General features: G+C 56.4%; 1 protein-coding gene across 1 annotated transcript; it reads right to left on the reverse strand.

Annotated features, from left to right (window-relative positions):
* Nucleotides 1–1919: 1919 nt before the first annotated feature.
* On the reverse strand, nucleotides 1920–23374 carry CHRDL2 (chordin like 2). Its single transcript, XM_030947886.1, has 15 exons — nucleotides 23348–23374; nucleotides 23172–23286; nucleotides 20994–21180; nucleotides 20849–20884; nucleotides 20541–20632; nucleotides 15981–16093; nucleotides 14581–14674; nucleotides 13612–13754; nucleotides 12012–12105; nucleotides 11457–11512; nucleotides 10028–10196; nucleotides 8960–9154; nucleotides 6932–7114; nucleotides 3584–3676; nucleotides 1920–1999 (listed from the first exon to the last, which is right to left on the reverse strand). The coding sequence occupies exons 1-15, from the start codon at nucleotides 23372–23374 to the stop codon at nucleotides 1920–1922; spliced, it is 1677 nt and encodes a 558-aa protein (XP_030803746.1).
* Nucleotides 23375–23755: the final 381 nt, after the last annotated feature.

Consider the following 23755-nt stretch of genomic DNA (forward strand, 5'->3'; position numbering starts at 1 on the left):
CTGCGCACGGACGGACGCACGGACGGACGGACGCACGGCGAGCCAGGCGCTGGCTCCTGCCCCGGGGCTGCTGATCCGATTAAAAGGGTTAATCCCAGCGGCGCCCCCTCGCAGGGGAGAGCAGGCTCCTGGCGAGGCTGGGCATCGCTGGCATCACCGACACCGCCGCGGGGAGTGCTCGGGGAATGCTGCATTCCCATCACCAGCAGCGCCATCCCGCCCGCAGCCTGTCCCTGGCTCCCAGTGCTGGGGCAGTGGAGCTCCCTGGCACTGGGAGCCAAGGCGAGCTGGTGTCTGTCCCCTGCCGGGCCCCTCTGCTCCGGGACAGGCCAGCAGGGCTGGGGTGCCAGGGGAGGATGGGAGAGCCACATCCCACAAAGGGCATTTTGGAACCGGGGTGAGGCAGCTCTGTGGTCACCTCAGAAACCTGGGGCTCTCTGGAAGTGCAGCATGCCCCACTCTGGGCAGGGATTGCTCAGGGAGGGAGGGGTGTCAGGGACCATATCCATGGAATCACAGAGTGACTGAATGTTCACACTGGGAAAGCTCTCTGATAACCTCTCCCCCAGCCCTGCCAAGGCCACCACCACTGCCCCACGTCCCCAAGTGCCACATGCACACAGCTTTCAGTCCCTGCAGGGATGGGGACTCACTGCTGCCCTGTGCCAGGGCCGGACAGCCCTTCTGGGGAAGGAATTTTCACAATATCCACCCTGAGCCTCCTCTGGTGCAACGTGAGGGGATTTCCTCTTGTGCTGTCACTGTTCCCTGGGAGAAGAGGCCGAGCCCATGCAGGTTCCTGTGTTGCTGCTCACCAAAGGTCTCTCCTGGCCACGGAGCATCCAGCAGCACCCAAACCCCCTGGGCATGGCAGAGCAGCTCTGTGTGTGGGCATACTCAACTGGGTGTGCCAGGAGGTCTGTGTGTGCCTGGGCCCCCAAGCCTCAACACAGACCCTACAGGGAAAGGAGAACCAGCACAGGAAGCTGAATCAAGAAGACTTTTAATCAGATTTGTCAGACAGAGTTGGATCTCCAAATAAATAGATTTATCAAAACAGAATAAAACAAGAATCCAGGGATAAATATATGTACCAAAACAACCTGAAAATCCCCCAAAGCTGTTTCCAGGCAGGGGGAAGGGGATGCTGCTGCACGCCCTCCTCCCCACGCTGCAGAAATGATCCTGTTTGCCCTCTGGGAGATGTCCCTCCTGTGAATTCAGCCCGGTAGATATTATATAGGATAGATATAAATATATAGCACAATAAATGCTGAGCAGCGACCTTAGTGCAGTGTCCAGGGTCTCAGACCCTGCCAGCAGCTGGGTCCTCCCAAAACCTACATCTCCAAGTGACCTGCAAAGAGGGAAAAGAATCATCCCAAGGGAAAAGAATCTTTTCCCTGCAAAGAGGGAAAGGAATCATCCCAGCTGGAAGAGAGGAGATTGTTCAAATCTGGAGGGCAGCCAGGCAAAGCTGCCCCTTTGCAGCTCCCAGGGGCTCCAAGGAAAGAGGCAGGGATGATTTTCCTCCCTTTGCAGGTCACCTTTCCCCTGGTGAGAAGCACGGTCATGTTCCGCTTTGCCGCGCCCCTCAGGAACGCCGGGGTGTCCGGGATGGATCCCACCTCCTCCTCCTCCTCCTCCTCCTCCTCCTCGTGTGGCAGCAGGTCCCCCCCTGCGAGGGCCGTCTGTCCCTGCTCCCTGTGCTCATCCCACACCTCTGGGGTGGGGAGAGAGGCACCTGCCCGGCTGTGGCTCCGATGGGTTGGGATGGCTCTCTGGAGTCGCTGCAATTGCCACTAGTGTAATCTGTATTGCAGTGCCAGTCTACTGAGTAATGCAGCTCTGGAGTTGGTATATATGTGTATGTGTGTCTGTGTGTAGATAAATCGATAGGTAGAGGAGAGTTCTTGGCTTTACAAGGTCTTTGTCTCCTTCTCTGGGCTCTCTGTCATCCTCAGCTCCGACGTCTGCGCTCGGAAGATGTTCCAGTGACCTGGATCAGCAGGGACAGACACACATTAGCAGCAGCCTCGGGGCAGGCCGTGTTCAGAGCAGCTCCTCAGGGATCCCAGCCACAGGTACTGCAATTAAAACGGGGCTCGGAGGGGCTCCCACCCTTGCAATGCAGTAATGGCACAGTCAGTGGCACTTACAGTGCTTTTTGTGCAAAGTGTGAAAAGAAAAGGGGCTCAGGCTGAGACAGGGACAAACCTCCCTCTGCAGCTCTTTAAAGGGTGCTCTGATGGGGTGGTAGGTCCGTGTCCTCCCTGGCATGGCTCGGATTTGGGCTGACTTTCTGCCTCTCAGGGGAGGAAGCATTCTGCTTCTATCTCAACCTCAGAAAGCCAAAATTTCAGTTTCATGGGCATTGGACAGGTATGGTTCTCTCCTGCCTTCTGTCAGCCCCATTTTAGGGTGGGTTGCTCAAGTCTCCCCACCATTGATACTCATTTTTGTGCTGCTGCCTCAGCCTTGGGTCTTCATTCAGCAACCTGTGGTAGGGGAAAATCCTGCTGCAGAAGGAATCCCTCTGGATCCCCCAAGGAGCTGCAGACTCCCAGCAAATCAAATGTGGAGCTGTGAAAGCCCCCCCAAACCAGGACAAAGTGTCCCAGTCCCTCTCTTGCTCCCCCAAAGAATCCCCAGATGTGCAGGAGGTGGCTGGAGGTGCTTCCTTCCCCTCCAGGTGTTCTGTCCCCTCAGTGCAACCCCAGCAAGGATTGTGCAGCCCCAATGTCATCACCCCGGCGGTGGAGGGAATGTTTTCTGGCTGAATTAACCTTCTGCTGTGGAGAAATCGTGGGTCAGAGCTTTCCTAGAACTCAGGGCCACGGCAGCGGGACGGTTTCACAACAGGGCTGTTTGCCAGGGGAAACTGAGGCAAGAAGGAGGAGGCACATGCCAGGGACTCCGCCAGGGTGTGAAGCCCAGCCTGGCAGCAGGGACTGGACCATCCCCCAGGGTTTGTTTGGTCAAAAGATGCTCTCTCAAAGGGACTGGGGGTGAGAACAACCTCTGGGGCACTGGGAGTGCTGGTGTGCTGAGCCCAGCCCACTAAACCCAGCCCAGCCAGCAGGGAGCAGCCAGGCAGTTCCTCCACCCAGGCATTCCTGCTCTTTGTCATGTTTACGCACATCCCGGAACATCCTGAATGGTTTTACAACATATTTCAACAGTTTCATTTTTTGCTAATCCCTTGCGCCATTTTTTCTCCTGCCCCCTTGCTCCCAGGAGCACCAGATGGATTAGATATAAAAATCAAACAGTTTTACGGGCTCTGGAGAGACAAAACCTCGGGATTTCACAAGAGTGCAGCCACTTTTAGAAAGCTGGCTGCCCTTTCTGATACCATAAAGTGAAAATGTGGCTGTAACCAGGAGTGTTGCGTGGGGTGGGAGGGCAGGCCAGCCCCAGCACAGCTACACTTGCACAAGTGCTGTCCCCACGGCTCAGCTCCCCACACCAGGCTGGGACTCACACAGCCTTTTGGAGGGGCCAGAGCAGAGCAGGAAATCAGGAGGTTGCTTGGGGCAGGGAGTGCTGGAGGAGTGAGGAAAGGGGATTTTTCTGTCCCTACCTTCGTTTGTCCTGGTGATCAGCCTGAAGTTCTGTGCCTCTTGCTTGAATTCTTGCTTGCTGATCTTCTTGGTCTGGATCAGATGGAATATTCCTGCAGAGGGGCACACAGGGCATCAGATTGTGCAGTGCCCAACTCAAGGCTCACACAGGGCTGGATTCTCTGTCCCCTCCTGACACTGCCTGCCCCAGGGCCCTGCTTTGGTGCAGGACCTGCTGCCAGAGCCTGGTGGGAGCTGGCAATGGAGCCAGGGCTGGACAGGGACTGGCCAAGGCCAGGAGCCATCTCATTTAAGTATCAGATCAGATATTAGGAGGAAATTCTGCCCTGTGAGGCCCTGGCACAGGTTGCCCAGAGAAGCTGTGGCTGCCACACAAGTGGGGAAGTGTTCAAGGCCAGGTTGAAGCAACCTGGGACAGTGAAAGGACAGCAGGAGTGTGGAACTGGGAAGGCTTGAAGCTCCCTTCCAACCCAAACCTTGCTAAGATTCTGTGGTTCTATTAAAGCAGCCACTGCTTGTTGAATCAGGATGTTTCACCATGGAGCAGGTGAAAGCAATAGGATTTTGTTGCTCCAGAAAGCATCTTGCCCTGCAGGAGTTGCAACCTCCCCTAAAAGCATAAAAGAAATGAAGGTGAGAGCAAGGGGATGCTGGGGCCCCTCTGCTCACTCTCAAACACCGGTGCTCCCCTCCATGCTCAGGTGATCTCCTTTCCTGGAAGCACCAAAGGTTTCCATCTCTTGGTCAGCAGAGCTGAAATGGCTCCAGGGCAGGAGCAAGCACGAGTGACCTCAGCAGGGATGGATATTTGTGCCCCTGCCAGCACTGACCCTCAGTGGAGCTGCTGGCCCAGATGTTTGAGCCCTGCAGAGCAGAACCTGCGTTCAGCAATGACAGTGCCCTTCCTGTGGGAGCGGGGCTCCTGGCATTCCTGCTCTCCTGCAGGGCATGCCAAAGCAGCAGGTGTGCCTGCAATATCCTTCCCCACCTCTCACGCAGGCACATCCAGCCTCTTGCTGCCAGCAGACGTGAGAGGCAACGTGGTCCCCCTTATTTGGTTAAGAGACTTTCCCTGATTCCCAGCAGCAATTACACATGAAAAGGGTATGTAATGAAGGGGAACTGCCTCACAAGCCATATAAATGAGATGTTATCATAATTGTGGAAAATTAGTACAGGAAGTCAAAGGCAGAGAGAGAAATAGATGGATTTTTGGAGTGTTACTGAGTCCTTTCAGTGGGTTGGGTAAAGAAGTCCTACCAGTAACAAAAGAAGACACTGGGTGGAGATAATAAAGCTGTTATTGACGCAAGAAAGGCACAAGTGTTCAATAAATTCTTCTGGTCTATAATTAGAAAGGAGCAGGAGGGTGTGCTTACAGTCCCGGGGCTGATGAAGCACTTTCCAGCACATTAGTAACCAAGAGGATATTTCAAACAAGAGCTACAAGAGATAAACATCTTTTAATCAGCCGGCCTAGATGATGCTCCCCAAGAGCTCTCAGAGAGCTGGCTGAGACCTTTGGCCCCCAGGAGGGTCATTCCCAACATCCCAGGAGCTGGGGAGCAGCAGAGGAAGGCAGCAGGAGCCAGCACAGCACAAGCTAAGGACACTCCACCAGTGGAGAGGCAGGATGGATGGCGCTGGCACGGGGCAGTGCCATTTCCTGGCACACACATCCCATCCAACAGGCAGGAGCACTCCTGGCAGCCCTTGGGATGGAGAGAGCTGCTGGGGAACTGTTCTCGCTGCTTTAAAGGGGATTTGTGAGAAAGATGGCCAAGGACAGAGAGGACAACGGGTCAAAAACATCAAAAACATCAGATTTTCAAAACTCCAGGTGATGTTCAGACCCCTAAAAAGATGGGGAAGCCCACACTGCAGCTCCTCTGGAGGCCAGCTGTGCACCACCAGCCAGCTGGGTAAAACCTTTGGCTGGAGTTGGTGCTGGTTTCTCCTCCCAACTCCTGCTCCATGGAGGAAACCGTCGGAGCCCAGAAATAGATGAGGCCACGTAGGTATCGTGAGCCCATACAAAGGCAGTGGACCAGGTCCAGGTGTGACTTGCAGGCTCTTTGCTCCACACACGCTGCTCTGTTGGTGGAGCCATGGCCCACGGAGAGGTGGAATCCATATGTGAGTGAGCTCATGCTCTTTCCCAACAACAACACTGCACCGTGCCAAGCAAAAGAGCTGTGTTGGCCTTGGGGACAAGGGCCTCCCCTGTCCCTGGCTGGCAGGGCTGGGGAGCTCCATGCAGGCTGGAGCTGCTGGCCTCGGAAGGTGCCGGCAGGGTTTGGGTGCTGCCCCTGCCAAGGAGCCAGGGGAGGAAGCGGCGGGGCCCCGAGCTGTCCTCAGCCACAAGGTGCCATTGTGAGGGAGGCCCTGCTGAGGAGGGGCAGCACAGGCAGCAGGGAGCGTGCCAGGGGCAGGGTGGGAACGTGGTGGCACCAGGGCTCCATCTCTGGGTCAGTGCCTCAGGTGCTGTCCAGCCATGGCCGAGGCCTCCCCAGGGAGGGATGTGAAACATGGGCACACCAGGAGACCAGGATGGCTGCACAAGTCCAGCAGACACAGGGCAAGGGCCCCTGCATCCATAGAGAAGGTATGACCAACCTGAAGCACTCAAGTTCTTTGGGATAGAGCGTGTCCAGTGGAAACTCGGGAATAAGGCACTGGGATGCTTCCCTGGGCCTCAGAGACACACAGCACAAATATCTACTGGACCAGGTGTCCCCAGACTCCTGCCATCCACAGGAACAGAGCTGAAAGTGTGGGGAAAGAGCAAGAGATTGGAGCCTTTTGACAGCGTGTTTGCTGTGCCTTGACCTCTGGAGCACACACCAACAGGAAGGAGCATCCAAACCCACCCATCCAAAAAGTGGGCCAGGGACAATTCATCCTCCTTTGTGCACCTTTGCAGCAGCTTTCAAGCTGTAGGTGGACTGGGGTGTAAAGAAAAGAGCGAAAGCAAAACCACAGAGCCACCAGAACAATTCCTTTGTTTGTTTTCCACATGCCTTTGGCACGGGAGCAGGGAGGTCTGGAGGAGCAGCCCCAGGCCCTTGCCGTGGCTGCCCGTGTGCTGTGCCCCCAGATGGTGTTGCAGCTCATGGTGAGGACAGGGGGGCCAGAAGTGGTTTCCAGCCCCTGGTCTGCAAGGAATGCAGGGAGAGGGTGTGAAATGGGGGAGCCAGGAAAGCCAGCCTGCTGTCAGCAGGTTTAGATCCACCACGCAAGGGGTGGAGCGCCGTGAGAAGAGCCAGAAAAGCTGAACAAAGCTTGGAAAGCATCAGGCTTCCACACACACCTCCCGCTCTGCTGGCCGCTTTCACAATGGTGCTCACCTTTAATCAGCTTCCAGTTGTAGATTTCCACCTCTTCTGCCAGCTCCCTCTCGATGGCCACGGTCCTGAGGATGTCCTTGGAGGGCTCGGAGCGCGGCGGCACGAAGGCGTACACCAGGACACGGCTGGGGCCGCTGCCACACCGGGGGCTGCCCACCTCATCCGTGGGTCTGACCCTGCTTTCTGAGCACAAACAGGGACACAGCTCATTAAAGGGGGGCAGGAAGGGCCATCCCAGCAGCCAGGTCATGGAAAAGGCATCTCGTTGGCTTTGGCGCCGCGGGGCACAGTCCCGTGATCCGAGCCCCAGCTCCAGGAGCAGCAGCAAAGGAGAGGCTGATAAAGGAGCTGTGGACCTCCTCATCCTCATGTTTTTCATCCCCCCTGCCCCCAGCAGCCTCTGTGCCGGCAGGGATGGGGAAGGGGGATTTTGTCCATCTGGCTCCCCCATACTCCCCGCAGTGACCTTGGTGCCACCATGGCCACAAAGCAGGGGCTGGATTCCCCACTCCCCATCTCGCTCCTGCTGGGGAGGAACATCAGGGGAGCCAAGGGATGGGCCCACAGCAGGGGAGCCTGGGCAGTGTGCCCAGCTCAGCCCCACAGGTGGGCTCAGCACCAGCCCCAGCACCCTCCCCACACGGGGTGCCACCACAGGGACATCCACCCTGGGTGCTACGTGACTTTTCCAGCATTCTTGGTAAAGAGGAGATGCTCGTTTTCCCCTCTTTTTTTTCTTTTTTTTTTAATGTATCTGGAGTAATTAAGAATGCCCTGTGGTTTTGGAAGGAGATTTATTGCCTTTGGTTGTGGTCCTTGGAACGCAGAGGAGCCCAGCTCTGCTGAATTTAGCCTTGTTCTCCCAGTCAGTTTGGATGCTGAAGCTTTTCACACTACTCGAAAGAAAGTTTGGCTATAAATAGATGCCTGGGGTTTATTTTAGCAAGACAGTTATTTTAGGCCTGATTCTGCTCTCCCCCAGGCTTTCTGGGGTGCTCCTGAGCTCTTCTGCTCTGAGAGGGAGTGGAAATCCCAGTTCAAAGGGAAGCAAAGCTTTTCATCAGGCAGAGGAAGGAGCTCAGCTCTGCAGCTCAGCGTGAGGCAGAGGAGGGTGAGCACAGCCCAGCACCCTCACCTGCCCCAGGGAAGCCCCTGCTCCAGGGCATTCCCAGAAGCCTGCAGCTGTTCAAGCTGGAAAAGCCCCTTGAGATCATGGAGTCCCTGATTAAAGCCCCACCTCCACAGCAGGGAAGGAACCCCTGGAATTCAACGGGAATTAAACAACCAAGGAGCTTCACGCCCCCACAGCATGGGGAGGAGGAGCAGGGACACAGAGGTCCTGGTCACCAGCTCTGCCCACAGCAGTGTCCCCCCCTCCACACAACACACCACAGCAATTCCCAGGGTCAGGGTCCCTCTGGAAAAATCACTTGGCATTCCTAAGTTACTGGTACAAGGGAGGAAGAAAAGGACAGCCACGGAAAGCACCTGGAAAAGGACCTGGGCAAAGCCTCCAGGCAGTGAAGGAAAGGGCAAGGATGTAACCCGGCTGAGGTGTGTGTTTGTGATCCCTGGTGTGTCTGTGAGAGCTGGAAGGCAGGAACACAACCGTCCTGGCTGCATCAGGGTGGTGAATTGGAAATAAAATGCAGTCTGAGCAGCAGACAAGAGACCCAAGCAGGGAAAGCTGTCGGCTTTAAACCAGAGAGACCTGCTAGAGTGGGAATGCAAGACTGGAAGGGTTCTGCTCAGTCATCACATCCCATTCCCACCAGGCACCACATCGTAAATCCTGCTCATAAACATATCAAAAACCTTATTAAAACAAGCTGAGCTTCTGCCCTTCGCTCCCCTGAGGAGGCCATCCCAGAACCTCTCCGCTCAGGGGCTGGAAAACCTCGAAAATCTCAGCTCAAAGGACTTTGCAGCCATTCCAAGACATGGCAGTGCCCTTTGCTTGTTCTCCTGGGTGACACCCCTGCACAGAATCTGGGAGGCAGCTGCAGGAGCGGGCAGGATCCCACCTACCTGGACATTCTTTACAGCATTTCCCATCCACTTTCTCAGGGTGCTGGCAGGGGTACTCCTTGGGGCAGGTGAGCTTGTGGCAGTCCTGGACGCCGTCCCTGCAGGTGCAGAGGATGCAGGGCAGCAGGCCGTAGAGCCGGAACACGGGGTGCCACACCTCCCCGTGCGAGTAGGTCTTCCCGTTGTACACACAGGCTGCAGGAGAGACAAAGGAGCTGCCTGGGGACACAAATCCTCCTCTCTGTCAGCCCGAGGCCTGGTGCAGCCGTGGCCTTGGAGCAGCTCGGACGTGGCCGCTCCTGCTGTGTGGAGGAGCCAGCTCTCTGGCAGCACGGGACACCACAGAAGGTGCCACAGGGACCCAGCCGGTGCCACGCAGCGGGTGCCATGGGGCAGAGGGAGCAGCAGCAGGAGATGGCTGTGCCGGGTGTGACCGCCCTGCAGGGACAGGGGACCTCACCTGCGTGCCACCCTCTGGAGCCCAGGGTCCCTCCCGGCTGTGGCAGCAGTGAAGCACAGTGAAGAGTGCCACCTGCTGACTCCCGCACGGAAATTTCTGGAGGTCCCACAGTTTCCTCCAGGCCTTCATCTCCAAGGCACCTTCCGAAGGCACAATGGTGGGAGAGCGGCCAAGAGGAGGAAGGAGCTGTTATTCCACCTCTGCATCAAGGGGCTTGGCTACTGCTCTCACTTTGCTGCTCTGCCCTCCAGGAGGAACACCCAGAGGGGCAGCTCTGGGTCAGGGCCAGCCCTTGCACAAGGAGGAATGTCCTGTCTTTGTGTGCCACTCTCCTGGAAGGTCCATGTGGAGGCTTCCAGCTGAGCTCCTTCCTTCCCAAGTCCCAGAGCTCCAAAACATTCCAAGGACCAGCCTTCTCCCGACCCGTTTTGGAGAGTGGCAGTCAGGAGACTGTGGGCATGAGGACCGAGACACCTGGTTGAGGCTGGCTGTGGAGGAGTGGGGAGAAGGACTTGGTGGTGGAAACCTGCTGCTGAATCAGATTCCTGAAGAATTCCAAGCTCTGGAGAAGCCACTTTAAATCCCTGCCCGGCCCCTCCGTCCCTTACCTTTCTTGTGCTTCTCTTTCAAGACGATCTTCACAGTGGTGCCACCTGCTCCCTTGGGCTTGAAGCTTCTGGGAATTAGCTCCAGGGAAGAGCTGAGGGCCGTGGACACGGTGGCTCCAGGGGGCTTCCTGCCCACCACCTCTCCCAAGCACTGGTCCTGGGAGTGCCTCTGTGAGCAGCCAGGGAAAACAGGGGATTCAGACTCCAGCAGCTGAGTTGTTCTCCTTCCAGAGCATGCTGGGGAAAGCCATGCAGTGTCCTGCACGCCTTCCCTCAGGAGTGCAAGGGGCAGAGACCGCAGGGGTAAGCAATGGCCCACGAGCCTTATAAACCACAGAAATGTTAAGGCTGGAAAATTCCTCTGAGATCATGGAGCCCAACCATTCCCGAGCACTGCCAAGGCCACCACTATCCCATGTCCCCAGGTGCCACACAGCTTGTAAATCCCTCAGGGGATGGGGATGCCAGGCAGCTGTGCCAGGGCTGGACAAACTTTAGGGGGAAGGAACTTCCCCAGTATCCAACCTGAACCTCCCCTGGCCCAGCCTGAGGCTGTTCCCTCTCCTCCTGTCCCTGTTCCCTCTGGCTGTCCCTTCCTGTCAGGAATTGTGCAGAGCCACCAGGTTCCCCCTGAGCCTCCTTTGCTCCAGGCTGAGCCCCTTCCCAGCTCCCCCAGGAATTCTCCATCCCCTTTCCAGCTCCCTCAGCCTCTCCTGTGCTCCAGCCCCTTTCCCATTTGCTGCTGCCAGCACCCAAGGGGTGCTGAGCAGTGCCAGTGCCCCACACTGGTGTCCTCCTCACTGGGGCAGAGCCTTTCCCTACCCAAGCTCAGCCCAGTGCCCTCAGAGAAACCTGTGAGCTCCTGCATCCCTAAAACACACAGGGAAATGGGCTGCTCTCTCCTAGGTGGGAAAAGGAGGGCTGGCATCTCTGTGGCTCAGGCAGCATCAGGAAGGTGAGGATGGGCCAGATCCTGCTCTCCCACCCGGGAGGCACCAGGGGAGCCAGAGTGGGGCTGCCAGCCAGCAGGGCTGAAACACCAGGAACAGCCCAGGAGCAGAGTGCCGGGACAAGACACGCAGCACAAAGGGTCCCCTTGTGTCTATTTTGGAGGTTTTATAGGTGCTGGAGCAGTATGGAAAAGGGCAGAGCCAGGAGCTGAGTGACCTAATCCCACAGAGCTGGTATGGGCTGCCCAGCTCCGAAATGTGGCCGTGAGGGAACCCAGGAGCCAAGGAGTCACTTTTTCCCTGCTGGGGCTGCTGATACAAACAGCCTGGGGAGGCAGGGTGGTGGCCCTGGGTGTCCTCCTAGAGCTGCTGGGCATTGTGCAAGGATCTCAATGGATCCCACTGTGCAAGGGCATTCTGTGAGCTGCTCAGGGGGCTGTGCTGGAAGCAAGGGGTTTTAAAATGCAAAAGTCACGTACAACACCTCTGTTTAACTGCAGGGGCTCCTCTTCCGTGGGCTTCTCAAAGGAGCCATCTGCAAGGCAAAAACATTGTCCTGGAAGGTGCTGGGGGCTGCATGGAGCTTTGCTCTCTGTGCCTGAATGTGCTGGCCTGCCTGGCAGCCTGGAGAGACGGGAGCCTTGCACATGCAATTCCTATTATCCAAGGAAAACCCAAGCCTTGCACATGCAATCCATGTTATCCAAGGAAAACCCAAGCCTTGCACATGCAATTCCTATTACCCAAGGAAAACCCAAGCCTTGCACATGCAATCCATGTTACCCAAGGAAAACCCAAGCCTTGCACATACAATCCATATTACCCAAGGAAAACCCAAGCCTTGCACATGCAATCCATACTACCCAAGGAAAACCCAAGGAAAACCCAAGCCCTCAGCTTGTGCTTCCCGGTGCAACCAAGAGATAACAAGCGGCCTGATTTACAGCCCAGGCTTCCAAACTCGTGCCAGAGTGGCTTGAGATGGCTCCTGCTGCCAGCTGGGGTGTGCCAGCCCTCACTGCCAGCCCCATTACCTTTGCAGACCTGGCAGCAGGAATCTGGCACGCTGAGGGGAGAGGAGCACAGCAGCTCGGGGCAGGTCACCAAGCCACAGTAAATCTGGCCTTCCTAGGAGGGCAGCAGGGAAAAACACACAGTCAGCCGTATAAAGGGCTGTGTGTCCCCCACGTAGGTCCCTTCCGACCCAAACCATCCCAGGATTTTATGAGTTCATGACCAAAAGCTCCCTGGTAATCCATCTTGCAGTGCCACCAGTCATCCTTGCGGTGCCACCAATCATCCAGCACCTGCTGGCAGCGGGAGTCTGTCCCTGCTGCGCTGTCTGTCCGTCCTGCAGGGCACAGCAGGGCACAACAATCCCCAAGAGGATTTGCCCTGGCCTGTGCCAGGGAAGGGACCCAGAGGAAATGGGTGGAAGTGGGAAGCACGATTCTGAGCCCACGTTCAGGCCCACACCAAAGCTCTGCCCTCCCTGTCCCTTGGTTAATTCCACAACACCAGGGCTAAGCACACAGAGGTGCAGGGATAGACCCAAGTGGATTGTTTGGAAAATATCATTGCTGCAGGTGACTCAAGCTGAAAACCACAGGTTGAGGCCAGCCCTGACCTTTGTGCATCCCAGTGCCACCTCAGGCAGTGGATCTGCACCAGCTTGTGGCAGGAATAAGTTTTTGCTACTTTTCCAAAGGGTAAAAAAGGATGTTCACAGCCAGACCTCGACAGCAAGGTCATCTTCTCTGTGCAGCAATTTTCCCTGGGGTATCCATGAGCTCCCAGTCAAGCAAGACCAAGAGGTCAGCCAAGGATATCCTTAGAAAACCAAACCACAGCTGCCTCTCCTCCCATCAGGAAGCCAAACTGCTGTGCAAGGAGCTTGAAGGGGATGAGGGGAGTTTGGTGGGTGACAGCACCTGGCAGATCCTGCTCTGCACCCGGGGAACCCACACCTGCCTCTCCCTTCCTCCTCCTCCTCCTGCTGCCCAGCAGCTCACAGCGGTGCCCTGCCCCAAGAGCCGGTGCTCCAAAACGCTGGGTTTATCGCAGAGGCTCTGCTCTCGGGGCACTTCCCAAAGAGGGTTAGACCAGCTGTTCCCGCAGCTGTTCCAGCAGCTGGCAGCACCAGACACAGCCCGCGGAGATCCCCCCAGCGAGGGCTCCGCTTCAGCCAGCCCTTTATTTTCCCCTTTGTACCCGAGGCATTGCCCCGACAGATACACAGAGTGGCAGCCCAGAGGGACGAGGAGCCCACTCCTGGGGACAGTGGCACAGGCAGCTGGATTGGAGGGCTCTTTATCCTGGTGCTTCAGGTGTTCCACACCACCCAGTCGGGGTTCTTAAGAGAGGAACCAGCGTCCCCAAAAGCTGCATCATTCCCACGCATCAGTCACTGCTCTTGCCCCCCCAGAGCTGCCGGAGCAGCTATCCCAGCCCGGCAGGCAGAGGCTGGGCAGGTTACAAGCGGTGTAACCCCTGTGGGTGATGAGAGGGGAAGTGCTTTAGGGGCTCCTTTGCCCCTCCTTGATGTGCTGGCCCCAAAGAGGGGGCACAGGGTGCCGCGGCCCGGCGCCGTGCGAGGGCGAGGAGGAGGAGGAGGATGAGGAGGAGGAGGCTTACGGAGCAGCTGCACTGCACACACTGGTTGGGCTGGCGGCCGGGGAACAGCTCGCTGCCGCTGAACATCTCTCCCTGCTGGAACGTGGTCCCGTTGTAGCGGCACGACCTGGCGGGCGCCCGCAGCCCGGACGGGGACGGGGGCTCTGCAAGAAGGGGCGAGAAAGGAGCGGGGTCACAGCCAGCCCACCCCAAAGGAGCCTTCACACCCCACGGGCGCCCTGAGGTGTCAGAGCAATGCGTGCCTGGTCAGCAATGAAGGGTCCAAAAGGTTTTGGAGGATGGGGCTGCCCTGAGCCCAGCACACAGGGGAAACCTGGAAGCCTGACCTCACAAAGCTCTTAAAAAAATTACTGGGGTGTTCCCTCCCCTGGTTGTAACCATCGCCAGATTCAGATGGAATCGGGTAAAAAGGGCTTGTCTCATAGGTAATTAGCAAAAAATGAAAATTAATGAGGTTTTTCCTATTTTTTTCCCTAACTTCTCAAATCACTGGTGGTGTCCGACTAGCTCTGCCAGCACTCAGGGAGGGAAAGTTTTGGGACTAAATCTTGAGGTGAGGTCTTTGTTCTCACCATATTGAGGTAAAATTCGGCAATCAGTAGTGGTAAGGCAGAAAGAGTTTTGGGGCTAAAACTTGAGCTAGTCTCCAGTGCAGAGAAGGAAGTTGTTAAAAAACTATAATTTTTTTTCTAAAAATTTATTTCTAATTTTTTTCCTTTTTTAATCCAAGACACTTTGCTGGCAAACGATCAGAACAAATTGCCAGCTCCTGTTTTGCCCCTGAAGTGTGAACTGACACTTTGTCCCTACAAAGCTCTCGGGACGGGGGCGAGGGGAGAGGGTGATCTGGCAGAGAGCCCTTTTCCATCACCATGGGATTTTTGGAGGGACAAAGCAGGCGGGGCTGGGTGTCACCGCCCTGCGGGAGCACGGCCACCTGTCCCCCCGCCCCGAGGGATGCCCACGCACCGGGACAGCGCGGGCAGCACTGCTGCGGCTCCGTGACGGGGCTGGCGCACGGCAGCGCCGGGCACTGGATCCGGGAGCACCTGATGCTGGTGTTCTGCGGACAGACAGACAGACGGACGGGCTGGTCAGTCCCCTGGGAGCATTCAGCCCTCCTGCCGGAGGAGGGACACGCCGTCACAGCAAACTGCGCAGGCTGTGCTCGCCAGGGGTGGCTGCAGCCCTGCCTTGGTCCCTCACCCATCGCCCCACGGCAGCCCTCGGCCACGCACAGCCACCAGGGCTCCGGAACCACGGAACCACAGAATGGTTAATAATAGCATTATTAGCTTCATTATTTTTAGCATTATAGTAGAAAATTCTGAGACCTTTTTTCTACTGGCCACATCAGCAGGCAGGTTTGCCTGTGCTATCTTCCTGCTTAGTAAAAACATTTTCTTGTTTGAAGTAAATTTATCCTTTGCTCTAAGTCATAAAAACCCCTTCTAACTAACACACCCTTTGCCTTCTTAGTTATCCAGTAAGACTGGCTCAGCAATTCTTTTCTTCTATATCAAAACTTGCTTCCATCTCTATTCCTTCATCAGACTCTACATTTAAAAATCTTTCTGCCAAGCATAGATATCTGTGAGACTTCCTTGTCAAACTTTCATCCTTCCCAACAAGCATTATTATTATTGTTGTTGTTGTTGTTGCTGTTATCAGCAGCATTAGCAGCAGTATTAGCAGCATTAGCGGCAGTATTAGCAGCAGTATTAGCAGCAGTATTAGCAGCATTAGCGGCAGTATTAGCAGCAGCATTAGCAGCAGTATTAGCAGCATTAGCGGCAGTATTAGCAGCAGCATTAGCAGCAGAATTAGCAGCAGAATTAGCATTAGCAGCAGCATGAGCAGCACCATTATAGCAGCATTAGGAGCATTTGCAACAACATTATTATTGTTGTTATTATTACTGATAATAATAATAGCATTATTATTATTTTAGTATCTGTGAGACTTTCTTGTCAAAGTTTCATCCTTCCCAACAAGCATTATTATTTTTATTATTATTATTATTATTGTTATTGTTATTATTGTTGTTGTTATTAGCAGCAGTATTAGCAGCATTCGCAGCAGCATTAGCAGCAGAATTAGCATTAGCAGCAGCAATAGGAGCATTCACAGCAACATGATTATTATTAGTAGTAGTAGTAGTAGTAGTATTGTTATTATTATCGTTGTTATTATTAGCAGCAGCATTAGCACCATTATTATTAGTATTATTATTATCAGCGTTATTGTAATTATTGTTGCTTTATTATTGTTATTGTTATTATTATTAGCAGCAGCGGCATTATCAGCATCACGAGCAGCGCCGGGAGCGTTGGCGGCCGCTGCCAGCCGCGGCGGCGGGCGGGACGTGCCTCGGAGCAGCTGCAGCGGATGCAGTACATCAGCCCCTGCGGCTCCAGGTACGGGTGCCAGCTCTCCCCCGGGCTGTACTTCTTGCCGTTGAAGTCGCAGAACGCCTCCGGCCCTGCAAGCAACCAGGAGAGGCCAGGTGAGGAAAGGGGCTGTTCCTGCGTGAGAGCAAGGACAGCCTGTGCCTCGTTCCCCGCGTCCCACCAAACCCAGATTTCGATTTTGCTCCCCCCAGTTTTATTTTATTTTCATGCATTTTTTACCCTGGGACCCGTCCGACCCAAGTGGCAGCCCCTCTGAGCAGACTGGCCTCCCTTTGCAAGAAAGGAACAGAACGGGTGGGTTTGAGGTGGGAAATAGAGTTTTCACTCTGAAACACAGATGCTCGCTGCAAATGGACAGGTGATTTTGGGGTGGAGTTTCCCCCACTGAGATCAGAATGGTGGGGAGTGGTGACAGAGATGTAAGACCCTGAATTTAGGGGACACTTTCACTGTTACCCCCAAAAAAAAAAAATTATGGGTGCATTTCCCCAGCCAACCCAACCAGCCAAAATTCACTCAACCTTGCTGCAGGGTGGGCTGCAGTCCCTCCTCAGCCCATGACCACCCTCAGGTGATGCTCTACCACAGACAGAGCCTCTGGCCAGCAGGAAAGGCAGCCCTGTGGGTCCACAAAGGTCTTCATAGGTCCTCTCTTTGGCTTGGAGCCTCTCCTGGATGGCTTTAGGCCCTTGATTCCCCAAGCTGCACTTCACAAGTGGTGAGCACCAGCTGTCCAGGCTGGCTGGGCCAGGCACAGCACATGTGGGGGTCTGCAGTGGCTTTGGGGGTTACCAGAGGGACAGGCAGAGGGGTTTTCCTTCCTTTTCCCTGATCAGGGCTTCACATTGCCCCCATAGCTCTTGAGACCCACCAACTCCCTGCTCCTGGGCCATGAGCTTACAGCAGACCACACAGAACTGGTGAGCATGTGGCTTGAGTATGAGGAAACCCAGAGGAGAGAGGAAAAAACAAAACAAAACAAAACAAAAAAATTTAAAAAAAAAATCTAAACAAAAAAAAGTCATGGTTTTGCAAAAGGGTGAGAAAATGACCATCCCTCCCTGCTTGCAGCATCCCCATGAATTATGCTGAGGGTGAAGAAGTGGAGCTGCCTTGGTGTGACGCTCAGCTCGCAGCTCCCATGCCAGTTGGCTGCTTCCTGCAAACATTTAATCACAAGTGGAGCCCTGGTTTGGGTCCAGCCCTCGAAAGCAGCCTGATTCATGTCTGCAGAGGGCCTGCTGGTAAAATTAAAGCTGGCTGACAGGGCTGGGCAGCAGGAGACACTTGTTGGCATCTCTGCAGTGCTGGGGCTTTGGCAAGAGGTGCCAGCGTGCTTAGGCAAGAGCAGGATGGGGATGGATGGATGGATGGATGGATGGATGGATGGATGGATGGATGGATGGATGGATGGATGGATGGATGGATGGATGGATGGATGGATGAGGCTTAAAAGCTGGAGGCTCCCTGACCATTTTTTCCCATGCCAGGTTAATAATTCCGTGTTCAGAGGTCAAACTTTGGACATCATTCTAGTTCATTTGGAGCGAAAAGCCATTTGTGGCAGTGGATTCCTGCCGTGCTGATCAGCAGGGTGAGCTCACTTGCTGCACCTTCAGCAGCAGCGCACTCAGGAAAGTCCTGTGGGTTTACTGCTCACTGGATCTAGGGCAGGTCAAGCAGCTGTGGGGTGGCACCTTGTTGGTGGCTGGTGTCTGGAGCTGTTGAGGTGATCCCAAGGAGATGCACACCTTTCTCGAGGTGTGAGAGGTGCAGCCAGGGTGGGTTTCTCCACACCCTTCAGTTTGTCACCCTGGGCTGGCGTCTCTGGAGCACCTTGTGAAGATGCTGCTCAGAGCTTCTGCCACAGCCTCTGGTGAGGCTTCAGTTTCCTGGTAGCTGGAAAGCTTCCCACAGTACCTGTGCTGAATCTTTGATGTCCTTTCCCACCTGAGCTACATGGGCTCTGTCATTTTGGGACTGTTCTGAGCAGTTTGATGGCTCAACAGGAGGTTGTGGGGTCTTGCTCATCTCCGCTCACTCCTCCTCTCCCGTTCCATCCCGAGGCTGGTCCTGCATCCCCAGACGGCACCTTGGGAGCTGTCCCTGGGCTCTCAGCTCCCAGAGCCTCTCTGGAGGTCACACACCTGCCGGCCAGGGCCGTGCTGGGCACCGGGGAGGCAGCTCGTGCAAAGCAGTTTTTAAGAGCAGCCATAAATAAAGTGTAAAGAGCACTGTCTGGTACACAGAGTGCAGGCACTCCTGTGACAGCCTTGTATTTATGAAGGGCTTAAAATGCAGCTTTGCTGAGAAGGGACTGGCTAGAACACACGGGGCCCCTGACGTGGGGCATCCTAAAGATCTGCTCACATCCACATCAATTCCTGCTCGCTCGCCTCGCTCAGCTCTGGGCTGGAAATACCTTCTTGGCACTTTGGGAGCCAGGAGAACTCTGTAGCTCTGACAGTGCAGCCTCAGGAAGCATCTCTGAGCTCTCCAGAGAGGAGAAGCCAGGCAGACAGGATCCTGCTTCCCCCCACTCCTTCCCAAGGGAATGCTCTGTTACCTATAGCAGGGTGTGCAGCCCTCACCTCTCCCTTACCATGGGTAGCACTCGCTTTCCATCCTGGTCCTTCCCATCTTGGAGCACCCTTCATCCCTGCTGGATCCAAACTTTTGGGACAGAGGGATCCCAGGAACCCCCTTTCTCCAGCAAACATGTTAAAAACAAATGAAACAACAGCTTCCAAGCTCCTGGGGAAATCCACTGCCCCGTGCTCTCCAGAGATGCTGGTGTCTAAATGCCTCCAGCCAAAACATCCTTGTGCTCACCACTGCCCCTGAATTGCTCAGAACGCAGCACATTCGTCCCAGTAACCTGTGCCTCTGATGCTTCTCTTCAGCTGGAGTGCAAATCCCCTAAAATAGCCTGTTTCTGTGGGCAAATTCTTCTTTCCTGACTTGCCTTCAAGCCCGGGCATTTCTGCTCCTCACCTATTTTTAGCCACGACACTGTAGGTCCCTTGGCTGATGAGCCTGCTCGTAACTAATTTATTCCTGTCCTCAGTCTCCCTGCACGCCAGCCCTGAGGAAAGGGGGAGCCTGCAGAGGTGGGCAGTGAGAGAAGCCACGATTTGGTGATGACTCCACGATTTGGCGATGACTCTGCCACCCCAACCAGCCTGCTCGTGACCTCGGGGTGAGTCCTGTCCGAGCCCTCCACGTGGTGAGGTGAGCCCTGAGGCAAAGCTGGAGTGTTCCAGAGCTGGAACGCTGCTCCAGCCCTGCTCCAATCCCACAGCCACCAGCTCTCCATCAACGTTCCAGTCCTGCAAACAGCCCCCAGCATGCCCCCGGAGCAGACAAACCCCCACTGCCCCCACCCAGCTCAGTTTATGCCCAGCTTAGGGGCTGTTAGCACCTGCAAAGAGCAAACCCCTCACCTCCTGGACATGGCTGCCTGCTCTCCCCAGCAGGGGCAGGGACCCGCACCCGCACCCTGCTCAAGGGGCAGATGCTGTGGGCTGGGTTTGGATGAGCCCAGGGAAGGGAGAAGAGCTGAATTCTCCCAGAGTTTGCTCTCCAGGGCTTTGCACAGCCCCGTCCATCCCCCCAGCACGGCCCACGGTCGGGATGGCGATGCAGGGCTCACATTTTGGGCCCTCACTCCAGGAGGATGGTTATTTGAGTGCCTAATGCACTGCTGGCAGCAGGCACGCTGTAAATCACCCTGACAAAGCCACCGGCAGGCTCCGCTGGGATTCCAGGAGATTAAAGGGAGGAATAACTGCGGGGACACCGCAGGTCCTGCTCCAGTTCGCCCTGGTGGCTCTGCGATGTCGCCCAGCACCCACTGGGAGCGTCCCGGCGCTTTGCCCAAGCCAAGCCCACCTCCCGGCCCCAATTAACACATCCAGCACCCTCCAAAACTCCTGAGCAGCTCTGGACAAGTCCTTCGACCCTTTCCGTGGCAGTGCCCAACCTCCCGTCCTTATCCCAACCCTTCTGTGCCTCAGCTGGGAGCAAAAGTGGGAGAGACTGCGGGAAGGACAAGGGATGGACAAGGGATGGACAAGGGATGGATCTGGAGGAAAGCCCCCAGCTTTGTTTGGGCCGGGGGAGGCGTTGTGTCTGTCCCGTCCCTCCTCGGAGGGGAGATGCCCTCGGGCAGGGGGGATCCGTGCGGAGCAAGGTCTGTGACACAGCCTCCTGCCCCGTGGCATTCCCAGCCCGTGGAGGGGGGTCCCGGCCCTCCCTCCCGCCCCTGCCAGCCCCCGGCGCCCCCAGCCCCGCAGAGCAGGCGGGGACAGCAGCGGGCGCAGGGGACACCGCCGTGTGTGTCCCCGGCAGGGCAGCAAACCCGGCCGGCTGCATGTCCCGGGACATCCCGGGGGGATCCGGCACCTCCCTGTGCCCTCGGCCGTGCCCGCCCAGCACCCCGCAAACTGCCGGGGAGCGCCGGGGAAACTGAGGCACGGAGGGAAGCAGCGCAGCGGCACACGCGCGGGTGAGACTTACGAGCCCGGGCTCGGCTCTCGGAGGCGAAGAGGAGCAGGAGGCACCGGAGGAGGAAGGCGAGGGGACCCGCCCCGGGAAGCATCGCAGCCCGCTGCCGGTGCCGTGGGGCTCCGCTCCGGTGCCCGGGGCGCGCTGCCCGGGGATGTCGCGGTGATGTCCCGGGGATGTCGCGGGGTCTGCGCTGAGGGCTTCGCTCCCGCTGCCGGTGCCCGGAGGTGCTGGAGCCGCGGCTGCCGGTGCCTGGGTGTGTCGGAGTCCGGGGCTGTCGGTGCCCGGAGGTACCGGAGCCGGGGCTGTCGGTGCCGGAGCTATCGGTGCCCGGGGATGTCCGTGCCCGAGGCTGGCTGTCGGTGCCCAGAGATGTCGGTGCCCGGGGATGTTGGTGCCTGGGGCTGTCGGTGCCCGGAGGTGCCGGTGCCCGGAGCTGCCGAGGCTGCTGGTGCCCGGAGGTACCGGAGCCGAGGCTGTCGGTGCCCGGGGCTGTCGGTGCCCGGGGCTATCGGTGCCGGCAGCGCTCCGGTGCCGGTGTCAGGGCTGTCGGTGCCCGGCCGTGCCGGTTCCCGGGGCTGTCGGTGCCGGTGCCCGGGGTGCCGGTGCTGGTGCCCGGCGGGGCTCGTCTCGCTCCGATCAAAGGCGCCTCCTTTAGGGAGAGCCGAGGAGTTGTTTGTTGGTATTAAAGGCGGAGATCGGAGCGGGAGGGGGGATCCGCAGGGTGGGTATTTTATAATTTTTTTTATTATTGTTATATTCCCACTTTTTCGGGGGGGTGTTTTAGGAAATTCCTCGGCGGCGGGGGGGAGGAGGGCGGGCGGGCGGGCGGGGAGGTGGTGCGGGAGCCGCAGGGTTAACCCCTGCAGCCCTGCAGCCCCGCCGGGGCTCTCGGGGCTGCACCTCGCCCTGGGGGCTACGGACAAGAGGCGACATTGACGGGGTACATCATCGATGGGGTACATCACTGATGGGGTACATCGTTAATGGGGTACATCATTAATGGGGTACATCGTTAATGGGGTACATCGTTAATGGGGTACATCACTGATGGGGTACATCACTGATGGGGTACATCGTTAATGGGGTACATCGTTAATGGGGTACATCGTTAATGGCGTACATCGTTAATGGGGTACATCACTGATGGGGTACATCACTGATGGGGTACATCACTGATGGGGTATATCTTTAATGGGGGGTACATCATTAATGGGGCACATCATTATTGGGGCGCATCACCACCCCAAAGGAGGCCCGGCTGTGCCCCTTCTTCCTGTCCAGTGCTCCCTGGATACCTGGGCACTGCCTCAGCTCCATAAAGCTCTTTAAATGGCCAGGGTAGCCCCTGCCTTCAGGAACCCCCCGGCCCCAAAGCCTCCTCCCAGCACCCCAGCAGTGCTCCCACCCAGCTGCCATCCATCTCCGCAGGATGGGCACGAAACACCATCTCTTGGAACAGCACTGGTCATGCTGTCATCCCTGGAGGAGCCACCTGGCCTCCACACAACGCTGCTGCTGTTCCTGCTGCTCCCCAGGCCCTGCACACAGTGGTCCAGCTCGGGCTGCCAGCCCTTCTCTGCTCTCTGTGGGCTCAGCTCTCTGCTCTCCAGAGCCTCCTGGAGAAGCTGGGCAGCCCTGGATGCTCCCTGAGCAGCACTGGATGCTCCCTGGGCAGCTGTGTCCTCTCAGCCAGGCCACTTCCAGAATAAGCCAGTTCATTATGTAGGTGAATTTCTGCAGCTTCCCTAGACCGGATTTGTGTGGTTTTTCACCCATTGCTCCTGTTCCACCCTCACAGCTCAGGGGTGCTCAGAGCAAGACACTTCACTAGCACAGAAATCCAGGAGTTAATGCAGCAATAAACACCTGGAGCTCCCAGACCTTGCAGGGTTCTTCTTTGCAAACACCTTCATGTCTGCAACACCAGGTCTTTCTCTTCCCATTATCTCCTTCAGCTTCCTCACACCACCAGGAAGGAGCTGTCATCACCTGAGATGCCTCTGGTGACAGGAGATCTCCTCTATCACCCAAACTGTTCATTTTGTTCTCTAATTCGAGCCCAGGATTGGGCTTTCCAGGCTGTGAGATCTTTGTGCCTGCTGCCATCCCACTCTGAGAGTGGCACCAAGCCCCTGGTCTGCCACGGTGTCCCCAGAGCCCTTATCCTGGTCACACCAACCACAAGGCCCATTTCTGGCAGAGATTAAAGAAATCAAGGGCAGTTTCTGCAGAAAAAAAAAAAAAAAAACCTCTTCTTTCCATCCATCTCCTGATTTTGTCTGTCTCTACCCCAGGTGCCAACACATGCCCCCTGCTTGCCGGTGCCTCTTCCTGGAGCTGGATACGAGGGAAATCTTTGTAATAAGAAAACTTTTAATATCTTCTCTTCAAGCTGCGAGCAAAATAAATCAAGAGGCATTTCTGTGCCCACATGGGCTGGACATACATTCTGGGAAGAAAATGGGAAGCACTGAAGCCAGTGGTGAAAGGAGGTGGATCTTCACCCCGCCTTGACTCTCCCACCCTGGGATACCTGTGAGCCTCCAGGAGCACAGCCCAGAGTGCAGAGCAGGAGGCAGGGCTGAGGCAGTGCAGGCATGGCCACAATCTGCTCTTTACCAGCTCCAACCACGATTCCACCGCTCCGTGCCCTCCCCTGGGAATGGCGAGGGCGATTCTCCAGAAGGACCAGGAATTCCAGGGATACAGGAGCCCAGAATCCAGGGACACTCTGCACAGCATCTGGCACCAACCTCTGCAGAGAGCACAAGCTGTGCTGTCACATTCCAGGGCCAGCCACAAATGGGAATTCTCACAAGGAAGAATTGCTTCCCTATGTCCATGCCTGCCCTCTGGCAGTGGGAGCCATTCCCTGTGTCCTGTCCCTCCATGCCTTGTCCCCAGTCCCTCTGCAGCTCTCCTGGAGCCCCTTCAGGCCCTGCAAGGGCTCTGAGCTCTCCCTGGAGCTTCTCCTCTCCAGGTGAGCACCCCCAGCTCTCCCAGCCTGGCTGCAGCCCTGCAGCAGCTCTGGGCTCTCTCCAGCAGCTCCAGCTCCTGCTGCTGTTGGACCCAGAGATTAAATTTATCACCACCTAAAGCCACTTCCCCTTTTTCACTGCTCCACTCGTTTCCAGCTCTCTGCAAGTCTTGTCTAGCAATGCCCCTCTGTTTTCCCCTCACGCCCTGATGAAGATGTTGGAAGGGGTTTGGGTGAACAGCAGGCT

The sequence above is a fragment of the Camarhynchus parvulus genome, chromosome 1, assembly GCF_901933205.1.
Source record: "Camarhynchus parvulus chromosome 1, STF_HiC, whole genome shotgun sequence".
In the NCBI taxonomy this organism is placed as follows: domain Eukaryota; kingdom Metazoa; phylum Chordata; class Aves; order Passeriformes; family Thraupidae; genus Camarhynchus; species Camarhynchus parvulus.